This window comes from Sander lucioperca, chromosome 17 (assembly GCF_008315115.2).
Source record: "Sander lucioperca isolate FBNREF2018 chromosome 17, SLUC_FBN_1.2, whole genome shotgun sequence".
Classification (NCBI taxonomy): domain Eukaryota; kingdom Metazoa; phylum Chordata; class Actinopteri; order Perciformes; family Percidae; genus Sander; species Sander lucioperca.
In genome coordinates, this window is record NC_050189.1 from 29,054,978 (window position 1) to 29,074,033 (window position 19,056).

Sequence of the window (19,056 nt, forward strand, 5' to 3'; positions counted from 1 at the left end):
TCTTTTAACATTAAAAGATGATGCATCAATAGTATCCATTTCTTTTCATCCATTCTGCCCAGTTTAATATGCAACTCAATTGCATACAATATATGCGGTATGGGTCCCTACTCTCTCTTTCAGCTTAGGGGTCCCTGGCCTAAAAGACGCTGAAGACCCCTGAGTGAGGAAGGTGTGAGTGAGCAAACGTATCCTGTCAGTGAGTGGAGGAGTATTCCCTTTGAGACAAAACTCAGATAGACAGATGAGGTAATATGATCAATGACACAGAAATGATTATATATTGATTATATATGTATTGCAACTAGGGATCGACCGATACTGGTTTTTCAGTTAGTAGTTAATGAAACCGATAACCGATATTTGGAACCGATATGCATATACAGTGAAAATAAAAATCTTTAAATCCAAATTAAGATTTTGGAATGTTACAAACTCCAACACAAAACTTTGTTTAAATGCTTTAAGCAATTATTTCATAAATGAGAAACTTTCAACATAACACCCAGTAACAGATAGTCAGAGAGTGTTGTGGGGGGGACATTAAGTCAGACTCAGTGGTGAGAGAAACCGGAGCAGAGGGACAGACACAGAGCTGGAGCCGAGCCAAATAATCTGTAAACTGCCAATAAAACGGCCCGATAATCAGCCAGGGCTGATAATCTGTCTATCCCTAATTGTAACATGTATAGTGTCTTCCACTTTACTAATTAGACCATGCTAAACCAGTATAATTATAGTTACTGTATATTAAAGTGTAAATTAATCTGCATGGAGTGAACGTCAGCAATCTCTGGCGTCGTCATGGAGTCCTTGTCTGTCAATGTATTCTGTACTGATGGAACCCTCCCCTCGCCATTCTTATATAGTTTGATGAACTACATGCATTTGTTATATTTATATATATTCATAGCTGAGTAAAAAACATAAGGGACTGGGCCAGAGTTCAAATGAGGGCTGAATTCGGAGTCACAGCTGATGCTAAATGTGTCCGTTCAAAACTAAACAGTCCTAAAATTTGAGCATCAATACAACCCGTTAACTGCCTTTTTATTTTATATTTCTTTTATTAAAAGATGTTTTTTTTTTCTTGACATATGTCTGTACAGTATTATAAATAACAGGACATGTGTGAGCCATTGTAGAGCAGACAAGGATACAATATTTCTTCCAGCTTCACAGAGAGGGTTAGGTTTAGACAATTTTATTTTATTTATTAAATATTACTGTCTTGAACTCATCTAGAGGGGGAAGGAACAGAGGATGTGGTATCACACAATTGTCTTCAAAGATCTTGAATAACCTCTGAAATACAGATGATGCCTGTTATGTGTCGTTTGGAGTGTGTGTTCGGTGTGATCAACTCTAAAGCTCTAAAGAGATGCGTCTCAGTATAAGGATAAAGCTTCTACTGAGCAGTCTGTTCCTCGCCTCTCTCCGGGCCCGCTCATCTGGCAGTAAGTAATAATACACCGAGTCTGCAACCAGCTCAGAATTAGCTTTTTTATTGCAGTATCCTAGTGTTGTAATGTAACTTTGTTACTGTACTTCAGTAGAATTTTCACCTATCTGTACTTTACTTTATTTATATTTCTGGAAACTTATACTTTTAGGGAATGTTTCTGTACGTTGGAGGGAAAGATTCTTCCTCGCAAAAAATGTTTCTGTCTCTCTCTTTGTTGATGTCAGACTTTGAATTTAATGTTTAAGAAGGACGTGGGAACCCTGAATATTATGCTTCGCTAAGAAGCCACAATAAAGCTCATAATCAAAGTATTTTTTTTTATTTTACGTTTCCTTCTAATAATTAAGTACATCTAATATCATAAAATGACTTTTGATACTTGAGTTCAGATACTTTAAGACTTCTACTCAAGTAGTGTTCTAAAAGGTGACTTTAACCCTCGTGTTCTCTTCCCGTCGACCATGCAACTTTTAGTTTTTCTGATTCAAAATTTAAAATCAAAACCTCAAGACACCTTTGTCACTTTTTCCGATGTTTTGGTTGATTTTTTTCCTGCACTTTTTGGAACTTTTTTGTTGTTTTTTCCGACATTTTTTGTCACTTTTTTATTTATTTATTTATTTTTATCAATTTTTTTCTTCAAATGTTATAAAATTGACTAAAACACCCAAATTAAATAAATGTAGTGAACTGATCATTTATTTTACCCGTGAAGATCATTGTACAGAACCATCCATGTTATTTCCTTTTGACAATTTGTTTGATAGAAAACCCAAATTTATGATATAGAAACTTTCTGAAAATGGGTCAAATTTGACCTGAGGACAACAGGAGGGTTACCTTCTACCAAAGTCATTTTCTGGTAAGCTACTTTTAGTATTTAGTATATAAGTATTGCTTTCAAGTACTTTATACAAGACGGCAGTATCAAATGCTTACTTAGTGAATCATTACATTTGGGCAAAACATGCTATTGGTCGTTCAGAATGATAAAATATATGATAAAGTCACTATATTGAAGTAACTGTGTGTATGTGGAGGTGTGGGGCAACACGTATACAACTAATATAATATTTAATGTAACTCTACACACAAGGACAATAAGTAATGCCTGACAAGTGAACATACAAAGTCAAATGCAACAAAACTGAATGATTTAGATTCATTTTTTGTGTAGAGGTAGAATTTGTCGAGATTCTTTGTGTCAAGAGTGGGGGGGGTAATGATTGTAGAAGAAAATGTCATTTTAAAACTCAGTGTATTATGCACACACTGTTAAAGCATATATATATTTCCATATGTGGTGTTAGATCATGAAAATCCCTAAGAAATGATTTAAAATGTGTGTGTTTATTTTATAAAATGTACAGGGATCAAATCATTGGATCATGTTAACTTCATGAGTAATATTTAAGTTTTGTCGAGTGTGATTTGATAACACGTTAGTGCAGTCAAAACCATAAATGGATTAACGCAGCTTTAAACTGCTCACAGATACAAACACTCAAAGGTCAAAACTATGGCAACACATTTCTTATGATTATCAATCAATCAATAAATCAATACATTTTGATGTCACATGAAATTGTACAAAGTACTATTCCAGTGAAAACATTAGCTCATTCATCATAAAGCAGAATGTGCTAATCAGATTGGCACACAGAGAAAGAGTCACCTGATTAAATGGCACCAACATTATTATATTATAATTATATTATATTATGTTGTTATATTATATGATGTTGATTCTGGCCCAGTGTTAAAGCGCCTCAACTGATCAAGCAAATAAACACCAGGTTACCCAATGTATTTTACTTTCTTTGTAGTAAGTTAATTATCATTTCTGTTTGTAGAAAACACACTAATAAATGTGTAACAAGAAATGGAAATTGGCAAAAAAAACTGACCACTCTTTCTTTATTTTTGATGCTGCCTAATTGCTCATTTCTTATACTGCACTGTGACTTTGATTTTCGTATTCTATCTTTTTTTATATCTTGTTGCTGAAAATGTGCTTTACAAATAAAGCTGCCTTACCTCACCTTGCCTTTATTATTGGTGTGGCATTACCACTTTACTTGGATGTTGACTAGCACAAAAATCTGATTAAGTCGCTATGAATGTATTTTGAATGTCTATGTAGCGCATATCCTCTCATTTTGTTGAAAAGGGCCCAAAACTCACTACGCACTACATTTACTTTCTGCTTCAGCTTCTGAAATGATGTAAGGTTGTGTGATGAACTACCTAATGATGTATCCCTCTGTCTCTTCATACTGTAGGTGTTTCATCAGGCACACATGTTGTTACCCAGACTACTGATGTCTCTGTCACGGAGGGGGGGGCAGTCAACATCACCTGCTGCTGGACACGCCAGCTCGGACGAGTGGGAGTAAATTGGCTGAAGAATCATATAAATGAGATTATAAATGAGACTGCAATAATTCAGACTGAAATTTTCAGCTGGAAGAATCACTCTCAAGGATCTCTGCAAAAGGAAACATCTAACTGCTCACACTTGATCTTAACGAATGTCACAAGAGAGGATTCTGGGAGATACATCTGCAAGGTGGTTGTGGAGATACCATCTTTAAATGTGGTTTCTGGAGATGGCACGGTCATCACAGTTAGAGATAACACCTCCACAAAGAACAACACAGCAGAAGGTAGGTGACGGCTGCACCCAAAGCGTTTGGACACCATGTAGGCGTAGTCTGAGCATGTTTCCTCTGTGGTTGTATTTCAGGTTCTCAGAGGGAGGAAGTGGAAGGAAGGAAGGAAGTGTTCATTTATATCTACAGGTGCCTGCCCATCATTTTCCCCGTCATATGCTTCCTCTTCTTCTACATTTTCTTCTACAAGGCTCACACACCAGGTACAACATCACTGTCACTTCATTATAGAGCTGCAAAGATGAACCGATTAATCGATTAGTTGTCAACTATTGAATTAACCGCCAAATGTTTGGATAATCGATTAACCGATATGAGTCATGAAAATTCTCTGATTCCAGCTTGTTAAATGTGAATATGTTCTAGTTTCTTCTCTCCTCTGTGACAGTAAACTGAATATGTTTGAGTTGTGGACTAAACAAGACATTTGAAGACATCTTCTTGGGCTTTTGGGAAACACTGATCCAAATTTTTTGCCATTTTCTGACAACTAATTGGTTAATAGAGAAAATAATCAACAGATAAATCAACAATGAAAATAATCATTAGCTGCAGCCCTATTCCAAGTGTCTAGATCGTGCAGCAGCAGCATATTTATGTCACAGTACTGTAAACTATGACTTATTGTTGGTGCATTCATGTTTCAGCTGCTGCTGGAGATAAAGTCACAGGAGAAAACCAAGAAGAAGAGGAGATGGATGAGATAAATACTGAAGCAGAGTGAAGATAAGACAGGAGGATTTGCATTGTCTCGACTAGGACACAGAAGCAGCGTGTCACCCTGTTTGAGTGGCTGGTGTTAAGGATAAAACATTTACATTACATTTAGTTCTCCAACTGTCTTCATGATTTTGTAACCAGAACACAACACATGTTGAGGATGACTCATTTTCACTTCTGCCACCTAAAAAGAGGAAACAGTTTGCTGATGTTCCTATTTTTAATATACCCTTTTTTGAAGTAGAGTTCACAGAGTGAATGTGCGATATATTTTCCCAGTAATAGAACTTTTGCTCCATTGATTGGCCGGTCCAGTCAGAGAGACTGAGGGAAAATGACACAAAGTTGAAGTTATTTTAAAACCTAAAAGAAGCCCTTTAATTACCACTGTGTTCTTAAACTCATGTCATTAAAACAATGTGAAAACAATTACAGGACAACTATCATTTTCATCCAAATTTAAAAACAAACAGGATTTACTGTATCAATGCTGCACTTCAGTAATCTATGGGACAAGTATTCAGATCGTAAAAGTACTAATACCACACTGTAAAATATACTCTGTTACAAGTAAAAGTCCTGCATTGAAAATGTTGTTTAAGTAAAAGTATGTAAGTATCATCAGGAAAAATGTACTTAAAGTAGGCCTACTCAATGCAGAAAAATCCTCCCATTGTAGAAAGCGTAAAGGATCCAACCAGTTGTGTGTTTAATGGTCTAATCATTTCAGCTGGACTTGTAGGCCGTTATATTGTTGGGTAGTTTACTTTAGAATAAAACATCACATTTTATAAACTACATGTGCTTTGTGTGCAAAAATCTTAATGTGTAAAGTAACTAGTAACTAAAGCTGTCAGATGAATGTAGTGGAGTAAAAAGTACAATATTTCTCTCTGAAATGTAGTGGAGTAGAAGTAGAAAGTGGCATGAAAAGAAAAGACAGAAGTAAAGTACAAGTAGCTCAACATTTGTACTTAAGTACAGTACTTGGGTAAATGTACTTAGTTACATTCCACCACTTGTAAGAGGTAAGCTAGAGCCCTTCTGTGAAGGATCTGATACAAAGTTGAGACTCTGGGGACTCCTAGTGCTAGTTCTATAGAATACACTCTGCCGTTTCTAACCTCCCTGGACCCTTCCATGGAGCTGACCCCTGGACACAGATTAATGGTACAACCCATTTACTGTAAGGAAAAACAGGTAAACGGCAACTATTTCCACCAGGATCACCTCCATGTCCTACAAACCCAAATGGTAATGAACTAACTATAAAGAAAGTTAAACATATCAGGTAAACTTAGGACTAAGTTCAGGGATAGAAAATGGAGTCAGGCCACCATTTCTGAAACCTGATAGATAGAACACAGGTCTAGGCCAAGACACCCTCACCATCATTCTAATTTCAATGGCTCTGGAACAGCCTCCCATTTCACATTAAGTCATGTTCCACAATTAAAAAAAATGTTATCCAAATTCAAAAACCTACATTTTTTGTCTTGCTTTCAGTTCAGTCTGAGGCTGAGGTTAAAAACATTTAACTGTGTCGGGCTTGGGTCGGGCTCGGACATAAATATCCTAATGCCTGTCGGCACAGGCCGGGTTCGGAGAGAAAAATGCGGCCCGATCCGCACTCTAATGCGAACTAACCCCCAACCATCTTGTCAGTGATTGGCTATAACATGGTTTGTTGTATTTTGGTGCACAGCCTGTGCCTCTAGTGTTTGTTTGATGTTTACGACCCCTGTGTTGTCTCCCGAGACGGTGTGTTCAGGGGACAGGCAGCTAGCGGATCAAGGAGAGATGCCTACCATTTGAATCAAAAATGAAATTGCGTTGAAACCATGCAGGAACTCACAGTGCACCTTTAATGTGTTGTTGATTTTACTCCTCCTCTCCTATCTTCCTTTTGTTTATGATCGCTAAACAACAGTGGTCACAGCTGGAGCCACATGTGCAAAACTCTAACCACAGCAGTCTGTACAGCAGCAGGTCATGTGGATCAAACTCTAGTTCATTTTTCAAAACTCTACACACTTACAGTATACCATGGTGTTACAGTTTTTCTTGATTGCTTTGACTTGCTTAAAGAAACTGAGATCCACTCGGTTTTCATCATCACTGTCTCAGCAGAGCAGAAGACACCTCTTGCAAATGTGTTAACCCTTTCTCATTGGATTGACACATTTTCCCCACCCTTTTGCAGAACAGTTAACACGGATGTCATTCAAGCAGTCCAAACTCCATTGTTTTAGCTATGGTAACCAACCAGAAACCATTTGTTCCTAACTATTAGAAACTACCTCCATCAGTATGAAATCACTGAAGCACCTGTTTGACACTCCTTCACACAAATCTTCAACTAGCAATCAGTCTGCAGGCCTTAAAGGTGCAGCGTCTGTGTTGTTTTTTGCCAACATGGATGGAAGAGGTCTAAGACAGAAGAGACTGAGTATCAATAGTGGCTATTTCTTATACTCTACAGTAATAGAGGTTTATACTTTATTGTAATAGATTTTAGTTTTATTGTCTTAACTTCTTATACTCTAATAAAAATTATTTTGGTTTACATGTATTATATGTAATATTTACAGTATTTCAGTTTTCAGCCACAGTTTGAAAATAAGAATCAATGGAATCAATAAAATGTGCATCAAAGCATTTCTGATTCTGGATCCAAATCTTTGCAAGAAGGCAAATTTGACAACAAATGTCACTGGCATGAAAGCTGCGTACAGTAATTGGCTACAGTGACAAGCAATGGTGCACTGATTCCCACTGAGTGCTGTATTTTATATTTTGTTGTCCACTGTGTAATGGTTGATTGGAAGAGCTCATACACTTGTTTACAAGTTGTGTTGTTTGAAGGCAAAATTTTCTTTTGTTGCATATTTTAAATGTTTTGGCACGGTTAGAGCCTTTTGCAAACAAAATGTGTCATTTTGACCATGAGTGCCACTGTTTCGGCCTGTGTGTTAACTGTTTTGAAAATGTGGAGTTTGAGTTGACTGCTGTGTCAAAGCAATCAAGAAAAACTGTAACCACAACCTGCACAACACTGTGGCTCTACAGCACTTTGTTCACATGCTAACACACTGCTGTCCAAACTGTTAACAACACATTCAAAACAGAATGGATTTCAGCCCAGTGCATTTCAAACACTGCTGATTGCAATTTCAGCCAAAGGCCTAAGCAGGTCTCTTGTTTTAGACTTGTTATGGATCACATACTGTGTAATATATATACAGTATATATATATATATATATATATATATACCGTTTGAGAGAAAACAATGAACCGATAAAAGAGCAAAGACATCAATATGTCCAGGTTAGATATTTGAGGTTACATACACAGCTATAAACTAGCTTTACGACAGTAAAACTGGGCACTTGCAGAAAGTAATGGAGGTGGAAGCAATGCAAACACCACAGTCATTTGTATTTATGTAGAGATGATGCAGGTGCATGGCAAGAGAGGACATCCAATGTGATGATCAAAACGTGTGGCCTGATGCTGGAGGGGGGCAGGATTAGCCCTACTATTCTTTGTTACTATTACAGTACGTGCCTTTAGTATTGTGTAGATATACATCTATTGAAGCAAACTGCTGATTTTCATTCCCTCTTGTTTACATCAAAAAACTGGTTATGCTATGAAATACAAGATACAAGATTTTCCCTGGAAATATGGATTTGTGTGAAATCACTCAAATTGTGGGTGTTTGATGCTAGTGTTTTTACTCTAGTGTGTGTGTGTCTAGTCTGAGTGACAGTGTGTGTTGTCTCAGTGAGGATTGTTCGTAGTGTTTGGCTGCACTGAGCCTGTTTTGAGATGTGTGAGGAGCTGTGTTTTGGTTTTAGGATTAAATTTAGCAGGTAATGTAAACTTTTTAGCTCAGGTGACTGTTGGTGATGCAGACTCTGGTTAGAGTTATGCACATGTGGCTTCAGTTGTGCCCACTGTCGTTTAGCAATCGAAAAAAAAAGCATACAGAAGCTGCCTTCTATCTGAAACAGGAAGGAACAAAAGCTGTGTGTGTGTGTGTGTGTGTGTGTGTGTGTGTGTGGGCGTGCGTGCGTGTGTGCGTGTGTGAATGACTTAGAGAAGTTGTGAAGAGATGAGTGTCTGTTATCAGTGGAGAAGCTGTGTGTGAAGATGAAGCTCCTACTCAGCAGTCTGCTACTTGCCTCTCTCTGTGCCCTCTCGTCTTGGAGTGAGTAAAAACACGATTAACTTAACCTTTAACATCGCATCTGTTTCACGGACACATGCAATGGTTGAAATGCCAGCTCAAAATATCAAAACTATGACTTTTGGTTTTTCCTATTACTGTATGTATTGATCATGTCTATGATCAAAACAAGTAACATAAATGCAGATAGAATTCTCGGCTGTATTATCTTGTTCCTCTCGATACCGTATGGGAGCTCAGAGTATATGCTACATATACAGTGTTTTCATTAGGTTTAGACTTAGACTTTAGACTTCTCTTTATTGATCCTTTTGGGATGACTCCCGCAAGGAAATTAGATTTCCAGCAGCAGATTTTAGCAGCTTACAAAAAGGTTTGTGGGAGACTTAGATGAACGTATTTGGTGGGCGGTTTTAGGGGTCCTCTGTTAAGATTATGTTTTTACAGAAAAAAAAATGCAACTTCACATAACTTTGGACCATTCTTATTTTCATATCTGTGTCTAAAACGCTGGAAAAGCTAGAGCACTCGAAAAGCTTAAAGACAAAACTCGCTAGAGAAGGCCACTGGTGACCGACTACAATCACCGGATCTTGATGTTACATAAGTGATGTGGTTGGTTTTGATTTTTCATTGGTATGGCAATGGTGGTGCCCAAAACGGCTTAGGTGCTGCGCCTAAACCTTATAATGGTAGGAAAAACCCTGGTGTATGCTAACATTAGCATTTGGAATGTCTTTGTCTTTTGGAATAATATACGTTACAACGGTTTACATTTTTCACACTGATAAATGTGTAATGAGAAATAGAAATCAGTTACAAAAAGTGAACACTCTTTCTTTACTGTCGGTGTGGCATCACCACTTTATTTGGTTGTTGACTTGAGTTCCATCACTCTGATCTATTTTGAATGATGTCTATGTAGCACATATCCTCTCATTTAGATGAAAAGCGCCAAAACATGTACTACTCACTACATTTACTTTCTGCTTTAGCTTCTGAAATGATGTAAGGTTGTGTGATGAACTACCTAATGATGTATCCCTCTGTCTCTTCATACTGTAGGTGTTTCATCAGACACACATGTTGTTACCCAGACTACTGATGTCTCTGTCACGGAGGGGGAGGCAGTCAACATCACCTGCTGCTGGACACGCCAGCTCGGACGAGTGGGAGTAAATTGGCTGAAGAATCATATAAATGAGACTATAAATGAGACTGCAATAATTCAGACTGAAATTTTCAGCTGGAAGAATCACTCTCAAGGATCTCTGCAAAAGGAAACATCTAACTGCTCCCACTTGATCTTAACGAATGTCACAAGAGAGGATTCTGGGAGATACATCTGCAAGGTGTCTGTGGAGATACCATCTTTAAGTGTGGTTTTTGGAGATGGCACGGTCATCACAGTTAGAGATAACACCTCCACAAAGAACAACGCAGCAGAAGGTAGATGACAAAACAGCTGGACAGTGTTGTATTAAGGGTTTAACTAATATCTTGGTTTGCCGATGGCTGGGGCTAACAATGTTGTGTATTCAGAATGGGATCTGGTCTGTTCAGAAGAAGAAAAAAAAATCCTTTCTAAACCTGCACTGCACACAAATCACATTTTCTGTTAAAAAAAGAAATCCTGTTAATTGTCATCGTAATATTTGTATTTCATGTTTTCTCACAAGGACACCGAGATCCCACCAGTGGTCTACCGCTCCCCGTGGTCATTACCCTGGCTGTGGTGGCTCCGCTGCTCCTTATCACTCTCGCGTGTTTCTGCACTCTGCGTAGGATACAAGGTACAAAGGAAGACGTATTATTAACCATATTATTCAAGCATCAGAAACTCAATTTATGCATCGTCCCAAATTTAGCATATTTGTATATATTTACCTACCTTCAGTGGTATCTACTTTTTGCTCAATTTGACTTGGAGTCTTCTGCCTCTCTTTAAATAATTTTGTGGGTGATGTTCACAGCGTTGAAAAATGACATTTAAAAATGAACAGCATTTATGTTATGTAACGTAATTAATATGATGGATTTAGTTCTAGACGACACAATTGATACAAGATGAAATCATAAGCAACAGAGTGTTTTTGGCACTGTCTACACGTTTACAGATATCTTAAAAAAGAAGCTATTTCTCTCTCTCATTTTTTTCACATTTTGGCCTCAAGTCCACATGCAAACTGAGACACTACAACAACTTTTGAAAATAGCTTCAAAGGTGCAGATTTTTAAAAACTCTCGTTACTAAAGATGAGAATATAGAGTTTCATGAGAAATAGAGTGGTTTCCTGCCACAGTCCAAACACAATGGGATACTTCCATAGGCTTTAGGCCCCCCCATTACTGTGACCACGGATAAGCTGGAATAGAAAATGGAAGGTAGTATGGCATGTAAGTAGTAGTAGTAGTAGTAGTATTGTGGTTGTAGTAACAGAAGTACTAGAGCAACTTGTAGCAGAAGTTAACAGTGGTAGAGACAACAGCAGCGACCGCAAAATCAAAATGAAGTATTTTGATTATAGCTGGAGTAATTTTGTGCAACAAGCCTATTAATCGTGTGTGTGTGTGTGTGTGTGTGTGTGTGTGTGTGTGTGTGTGTGTGTGGTCCACAGGTTCACAAGCAGCCAGGGTGATCTACGAGGTTCCCCACATTGACTCGGAGGAGGTAGAAATGGACAAAACCAGCACGGGCTCCTCCAGAGGTTCTTCTCAGTGGGTGAGTCTAATGGCGTCAAGTTCTACGCCTACACTTAAAGGACAAATCCAGCGCAAAATGAACCAAGGGGTGCTTCAGTTTACATGTAGCGACCCTCATTATGCTACCTTGGAAGTGTGGTGCTATTTTGAGCCTTGTTAGTGGTATAGAAGTAGCAATTTCTTGTTACTTTACCCATGCCCCGATGACTAGCGTTATAAGCTAATTAGCGGTTTGCGCTAAAACTGGTCACATTCGATTAGCATGAAAACAGATCCCAGAGAACGGTCGACTCGGTACACGTGTTATTAACCCCTAGGTTAATTTTGCGCCAGATTTGTCCTTTAATGATGTGTGTAGAGTAACGTTGCCAAAACTATCGATACCTTGATACTTTTTCAATACCACACGTTTAACCCTCTGTGGTCTAAGGGCATTTTTATTCTCCTTTTAAGGGTATTTGCGTATAACCTGTTCCCCATGTGTGTTTCATATCAAAATGTTCAGAACAAACTGTATAGTGACGCCCAAAATTGTGTGTCTAAAGAGATAATTTGGCCCTAAAGTGGAAATATTTCTCAAATCTCTTGTGAAAACATACCTACACTCCATTGTTGTGGTGCTTGAAATGAGTTCACAAAAGGTCTCGGCGTAATATAAAATAAAAATAAATGTCTAAAATGAAATTTTGTAATATTGCTTTTTGAGTAGGAGTGTTGTCAAACAGCGCTTGGACTCGCCAGTGCGTCTTTTGTCCTCCGAGGTTTAAAACAATATAATCTATGTTAATTAAACATTCAGTAGAAGATCCTGTTATGAACTTTAGTGAAAAGAACCCACACACACATACAGCAGCCTTAGCCATTCTTGTGACCTTAGTTTTAGTGGGTATCCTTTCAAACCAAATTCAAATTTGGGTTTCTTTCAACCAAAAAAGCTTCAAAAACGTGGGAAAAAAACAACAAAAAAGTCAAAAAGCGCAGATTTTTTTTATAAAAACATCGGTGAAAGTGACAAAAAGCTTGGAAAAAAGTGACAAAAACGTGGGGAAAGTGACAAAAGTGTCGAGAAAAGACGACCAAATAGTTTAAATTTTAAATTTAGACCCAGAAAAACAAAAGTTGCATGATCGACGGGAAGACAACACAAGGGTTAAGCTAAGCTGTTAGACACTTTTGTGTGGTGAATGGTGTAAAATATGCACATGTAGCCCTATTCTCAAAAGGCACATCAATATGATTTTATAGACAAAGAAAGCTATATTAAATTACATATCCACTATTGGTTACCGATGTGATGTTGCTATGTTATGCATAAACCAACATTGACAGGTTTGACGACATTTTCAGCCCACGTAGTAGGGTAGTGGTTAACAAAGACGAGGCTGGGCGTGACAGGTGAGCAGGTGAGGGTGGCAGCGCCAAAGGGACCAAAAAAACCCAGAAATGTCAGTCAAGCAGGGCAAAAGGCAACGAGCAAAAGACTAACAAGCAGGATGCAAAAATGCTAGACGGCCTTGTAGCTACCCCTGAGGGGCTAATACTGCAGCGGGAGGAGGTAGGAATCAGTGCCTGAGACTTACAGGTGGTTGATCGAGCAGGCAGGTAGTGGGAAACAGACTGACCACGCCCAGCCTCTCTCAACGGCACACACAGGCGAGACAACACATAGAAAAAAGACGACAAACACAGGGAAGAACAAAGGTAAGGGCCAAAGCTGCCGATCCTAACAGTGTATACACAACACATACTTAGTGTCTGCACACCCTTAGATCCCCATGAGTCACATAGTCTGTGGCTGTGGAATGTTGTAATGCAGTGCCCTATATACAATAAAACAGCCTTGCTGAGACTTCTACTTTAGTTGTTTCCGGTCACTAGTCTAGATTTTTTTCGAGGTTGTATTTTGCAGCGTTGTGTTAGACTTCATTTTGTTATAAGGTGCTTTTTTTTAACCCTTGTGTTGTGTCTATTTTGCCTGTTTTATAAAGCATAATGTATACATCTTTTGAGGCAACTTCATTCCAACTTATCACCGCTAGTTTTACACTTATGTTTGCAATTCATGGTCAATAAACCTCATTTCTATTAAATTATGCCTAATTTTGAGTTAAAAAACCCAGAAATTATGAATTACTTTAGCTAATACTTAAAATCAGAGGAACGTATGTTGATGCATAATTACAGCAGTTTCGTGTATGGAACTATCCATGTTATTTTTGGGCAATTTGGTTGAAAGAAACCCATATTTTTGATACAGAAACTTTGAAAACGGGTCAAATTTGACCCAAAGGACAACACAAGGGTTAATACTTTTTCCACCCCATTGACATATATGGAGAAGCAATATAATGCAGAGAGGCAACACTGCAATCTACAGGCTTGATAAACTGGCATTTCAAATTAAAAAAAAAGTTGAACTCGAGTGCACCTGAATTTTGTCGTCATATCACCTTGCAGCGTTGAAGACGTTTCTGTTTTTCTATTCTCTCAGTTTCGAAATACGATGCCTACGTTTTAAACCTTGACAGCGTTACATAAAAGCAGAAACTTCCATCATTGAGACATTATTAGGAAATATAACTGACATCCTGTGTCTGACTAATTATGCCTATTGCCTCACACCTACTCAGTTGGTTTGTTTTACACAGTAGCAAAGGTCTTTTGACACATGCTGATATACTGCTACACAACACTGATATAGTATAGTGTGTCTAACTGTTTGTTTTTTTTTATCTCTGTCTCTCTCAGTGTCAGGTACCAGTGTATGAATCCTTCGATTACTTTGAACGTGTCCAGACCAAAGAAAGCGGATGAGGATCTATCTGCTGAGGGGCATTTTCCTCATCTTCCAGTATTTTCTGTCTTCACTTTTCAGCCTGAATATATACACAGTAATGTATCCATTTGCCTTTACCTGACTTATGTAAATGATTCCAGATGAGTGTAAATATTTTATATTTTTCTATAAACTCTATAAAGTCTTATCCGTCTCTGTCGTCTAAGTTCATTTCAATGATGACCAAGTGTGTGTGTGTGTGTGTGTGTGTGTGTGTGTGTGTGTGCATTTAGACAGGTTTACTTGACGTATCATTGCTTTCGCGTTTGGCTTGAGCATACTACGAGCTAGTCAGTGGTCTATGTGAGTGGTATTGGTTCTGCAGAAAAGATGCTGGTATCTCTTTAGATCACACAAAGTTCGCTGAGTGGAAACTGTGGTCGCTGCATAATAGGTCAATGGCAGGAAGTAGAAACAGCCCCTGTGACGGTGGAAATAGTTTCTCCCCGGCCTTGTTGTATGCATTCTCATCACACAAACTGATACAGAGCTTTAGGTTCCAGATAGGCTCCAATGCGAGACTACTGAGCAACTGACTCTTACTGTAAATACATTTAGCTGAGGCAGTGTTTTACTGCTGTATTTTGTGCGTGTGTGTGTGTGTGTGTGTGTGTGTGTGTGTGTGTGTGTGTGTGTGTGTGTGTGTGTGTGTGTGTGTGGTAGAACACTGTTAGCATTATTGAGAGCAGAATTACATTCAAAGTTAGCAGGAGTTGCTAATACCAGACACATGAACAAACTTGTGTGAAAAAAGTGCACACATTGTCATTGTACACGTGAAGAGTAGGCAGGCCTACATAAGTGAAGTTAGTTTGGTCCGCTGGTGCGGTTCGTTTGGGCAGGTGAGAACGCGGCATTTGCACTCGGATGCACACCAAAATAAAATAGAAAATGAAATAAAAAATATGGTTTTATATACAGTGTGATATGCAGTGTGGGTTATTACACATTATTTGAATATTGCCCAATAGTGGTATTCATATTCAATGAGTAATAGATACTGGACAATGAGAGTAATGATATTTCACAGTATATAGATATTGCACAGTATTATCAATATTATCAGTAGTATTAAATATTAAATATATAAAAGTGGACCAAACAACATACCGAGACCTCCTTGATGAAGTGGTCTCGGTACGCTTTCAATCTAACTCTGGAGTGGTTTGTTTGTGGTGAGAACGTGATCCAACCTCTTACCCCAGGAAGAATAGCTGCTACATTGTTAGCAGCTAATGGGGATCTGGATAAAGGAATAACTATCCTATGTATATAGAAAATTAGCCCTTTTTATAACTGAGCACTCTAGTTCTCCCGTCAGATGTCTTCTGACTATCCAGAATACTAAAAGTGTTTGCCTGGGGCAATGTTTGGATCAAACATTCCACAGACTTGCATCACTTTGCGCTTCTTCTCCTCTGTGCTAGCGTGTATGGTAGGCAGTAACTGGGGCAGTTTGTTTAAATAGGATTTAAACTTTAGTTTTTTGCCCATGCAATTATTTTATCATTCCAGGCAGATAGTAAAAATACCTTTTAACAAACATCATGCTAGTAACCAGTGGTGAAAGAATGTAACTAAGTATAGGCCTACTTTCTATAGACCATGACTAACTCCAGACATTGGTGAATTACACAACAAAAAGCCTTACCCAAAACCGGTTTCAAACTGACAAAGAGTATTAAAAGCAAGAGAAAGGCATTCCTTCACTCATGGGAACAAACTAAACTGCACCTCTTTGTGCAAACAAGCTTTATCGTATACTCACTGATGTACAAAAAGGTGTTAACCACCACACAATGTGACTCCTTCCCATGCGTTCACACTATTTATTTCACTTGCAAACATTCACCCTTTGCACATACAAATTCCCAACATCAATGGGATACAGTAATACTATACATTTATTTTGCTATCATGCACATAAATTGGATCTTCGAAAACCTTATTTATTCTGCTTTTATAACACTGCAATATTTTTCTTGTCCGCCTATGCACCAACTGTCTATATTTGAATATCACATTGCACTTTTCAGCTTTTTTTGCACTTCTGGTTGGACGCAAACTGCATTTCGCTGTCTTTGTACTTCTACTCTGCACAATGACAATAAAGTTGAATCTAATCTAATCTAATAAAAACCTAAAACAGGACTGAACCCATTGTTTTGAGCCACTGAATGCTGTTACAACATGTGAAGTGATACTCCACATTGTTGAAGATATGTGTGGAAAGCATTGTTTGGGGAACGTTGCTAACATTTCATTAACATTTCAATGTCACTCCGTATTCATACGTAAAACTTCTTAAATGTTTTTATAATGTTTCTTTCTCATTGTGTTTGATGTGATCTTTTTCCGCCAGACCAAGTGACCAGATAAAATGCATCTCTACAGTTTATATTCTGTTTACTGTATACTGAGCACTGTTTCCAGGAAACCAGGCCATAAAACAGAAACACACTCGCTCATATACCTTTATGCAGTTTCCTCTCGTGGTTCATGTCCACCCTTACGCAGCATCATAGACAACCACCGACTCTAGGGCATGCAGAGACAATGGGTTTAAATGGGTTTCCATATCAGCAAAGTGTCAACCAGCATAGGGTTAATACCTTGCAGTTACTTTGTTTCATTTAAAAAAAACAAATCCCCATAATCTACTGTGGTTCAGTTAATGGAAAGACCTCACCTTGAATCAACATGCTATTGAATTACGCCCAAAAGGGCATGTGAGGTAATATGTACACTGGGCGTTCTGCATTTAAACCTATGTTGACAGTTTGGTGGTGGCTCACCCACTTAATACAATTAAGCCAGTACAACCTGTTATTTTGAAATACTTCCCCCAACCCATTTTTCAAAAAGGTATAAAGGTGGCCTTTCTCCCTTTGCCATCACAACACATTCACTGCTCTGTCAATCGGTGTTGGACTTTTTGTTTGCAATTTTTTTCTCCTTACCGTATCAACCACCTCTCAAGCAGCCAACATGAGCCAGCTAGAGACAGCCATGGCCATACTGATGAAGGTCTTTGACCAATATGCTGCTGCCGATGGCAAGACCGGCTCCCTGAGCAAAGCCGAGGTGAAGACTTTGCTGGAGAAGGAGCTGCCTCAACTAATTAAGGTACCGTACGTATGCCTGTGGGGGAGGAATAACTGTGCTTAGCATGAGCAGGACGTAGTGACAGCACTGATTTAAATTGGCTCATATTTTATATGTATCCACTACACGCAAAGCACAAGCTCAGAGCTCAGTTACAAAAGAAGCAGCCAATACTGGAAATGTGTATTTACTTAGGGTGTCAGGCCCCAAGGAAAGTTAATTAAACAAGCCGATTTAACTTTGTGTTTTTACGTCAAATTTGTATTAGCTTCTTGGCCGAGAAATGTTTGTGGCTACCGGTTTGTACAGGTTTGTGAACAGCTTCCAGCCACAACTTTTCAAATGATGACATTTTGCAGCTGCCCAATTTTTCAGTGTTTTGTTGAGAGGTATTTTGCATTTTTTGAGCAGTTTAAAAATTCTCTCCCGTCATTGTGACATGCCTCATGTTTAACTTATTACCATTTATGTGCCCAAAGACCCATCTTTGAGCTTGAAAGTCTACTTAATATGTCTGGAAAAAAGAAACTGACCCTCATAACGAAGCATTTTTACAGTATCTAACAATATAAATGTTGTTTTGTTGGTGTGTGTGCAGGCAGCAAAGAACAAAGAAGATGTAGACAAGCTGATAAAAAGTCTGGATTTCAACGGAGACGCTGAGGTGGACTTTGAGGAATTCGTGGTGCTGGTAGCTGCTCTCACCTGTTCCTGTCACGGCCGCCAAAGCAAGAAGTGAGCAGGGTGGCCGCGCCCTGGGGTGGGGCCAAATGGCAGCAACAACGACATACAAACCATGTAGTTACTGCTTTTCTGTTACAGCTCAATAAAAGGATTTACGTACTTGTGCATGGCTTGTGTACATGTCTTGTGTGACTAATGAAATCAGAAGCAATAGGAAGATACTTTTAGGTCATAAAGGAATTGATCACATAAACCACTACTGCCTTTGGAATGGCAATAGTATGGTAAGAAAACTATAAGATAGATATAACAGAAATGCAAATCATAAACATCTATGGTAATCTATCTTAAAATAAGGCTGGTTTTATTTCCTTAACCCTCCTGTGTCCTCGGGTCCAATTTGACCCATTTTCAAAAAGTTTCTTCATCAGAAATTTGGGTTTCTTTCAACCAAACGTGGCTGGTTCCATACAAAAAAAAGTAAAAATAAATTATCAGTTCACTACTTTCATTGAATTTGGGTGTTTTATTAAATTTTATAGCATTTGACGGAAATAATTAATAAAAGAACGTTGAAAAAAGTGCCAAAAATGTCGGAAAAAGTGACAAAAACATGGGTGAAAGCAAGAAAAGTGTTGAAAAAGACGACCAAAAAGTTGAAGAAAAAAAAAAACGTTT

The 19,056-nt window shown here is 38.3% G+C and overlaps 3 protein-coding genes across 4 annotated transcripts; all 3 read left to right on the top strand.

Annotated features, from left to right (window-relative positions):
* The first annotated feature begins 1,324 nt into the window (after positions 1-1,324).
* LOC116036069 lies at positions 1,325-5,063 on the top strand. Its single transcript, XM_031279516.2, has 4 exons — positions 1,325-1,457; positions 3,748-4,131; positions 4,212-4,340; positions 4,785-5,063. The coding sequence occupies exons 1-4, from the start codon at positions 1,382-1,384 to the stop codon at positions 4,859-4,861; spliced, it is 666 nt and encodes a 221-aa protein (XP_031135376.1). The 5' UTR covers positions 1,325-1,381; the 3' UTR covers positions 4,862-5,063.
* Positions 5,064-8,920: 3,857 nt separating this feature from the next.
* LOC116036066 lies at positions 8,921-14,748 on the top strand. Of its 2 annotated transcripts, none has more exons than XM_031279510.2 (5): positions 8,921-9,071; positions 10,116-10,499; positions 10,739-10,843; positions 11,669-11,772; positions 14,502-14,748. In XM_031279510.2, the coding sequence occupies exons 1-5, from the start codon at positions 9,014-9,016 to the stop codon at positions 14,565-14,567; spliced, it is 717 nt and encodes a 238-aa protein (XP_031135370.1). In that variant the 5' UTR covers positions 8,921-9,013; the 3' UTR covers positions 14,568-14,748. The 2 variants fall into 2 exon arrangements, with proteins under 2 accessions (XP_031135370.1, XP_031135371.1); XM_031279511.2 differs by having other exon boundaries at positions 10,748-10,843.
* A 2,705-nt stretch (positions 14,749-17,453) lies between these two features.
* LOC116036071 (protein S100-P) lies at positions 17,454-18,543 on the top strand. The gene is made up of 2 exons (XM_031279519.2): positions 17,454-17,715; positions 18,293-18,543. The coding sequence occupies exons 1-2, from the start codon at positions 17,578-17,580 to the stop codon at positions 18,431-18,433; spliced, it is 279 nt and encodes a 92-aa protein (XP_031135379.1). The 5' UTR covers positions 17,454-17,577; the 3' UTR covers positions 18,434-18,543.
* Positions 18,544-19,056: the final 513 nt, after the last annotated feature.

Coding starts and splice junctions, on each gene's coding strand:
- LOC116036069 (XM_031279516.2), top strand. CDS start 1,382: ATGCGTCTCAGTATAAGGATAAAGCTTCTACTGAGCAGTCTGTTCCTC. Junction 1,458..3,747: donor CCGGGCCCGCTCATCTGGCA/GTAAGTAATAAT, acceptor TTCATACTGTAG/GTGTTTCATCAGGCACACAT. Junction 4,341..4,784: donor CTACAAGGCTCACACACCAG/GTACAACATCAC, acceptor TTCATGTTTCAG/CTGCTGCTGGAGATAAAGTC.
- LOC116036066 (XM_031279510.2), top strand. CDS start 9,014: ATGAAGCTCCTACTCAGCAGTCTGCTACTTGCCTCTCTCTGTGCCCTC. Junction 10,844..11,668: donor CACTCTGCGTAGGATACAAG/GTACAAAGGAAG, acceptor TGTGGTCCACAG/GTTCACAAGCAGCCAGGGTG. Junction 11,773..14,501: donor CCAGAGGTTCTTCTCAGTGG/GTGAGTCTAATG, acceptor TGTCTCTCTCAG/TGTCAGGTACCAGTGTATGA.
- LOC116036071 (XM_031279519.2), top strand. CDS start 17,578: ATGAGCCAGCTAGAGACAGCCATGGCCATACTGATGAAGGTCTTTGAC. Junction 17,716..18,292: donor AGCTGCCTCAACTAATTAAG/GTACCGTACGTA, acceptor GTGTGTGTGCAG/GCAGCAAAGAACAAAGAAGA.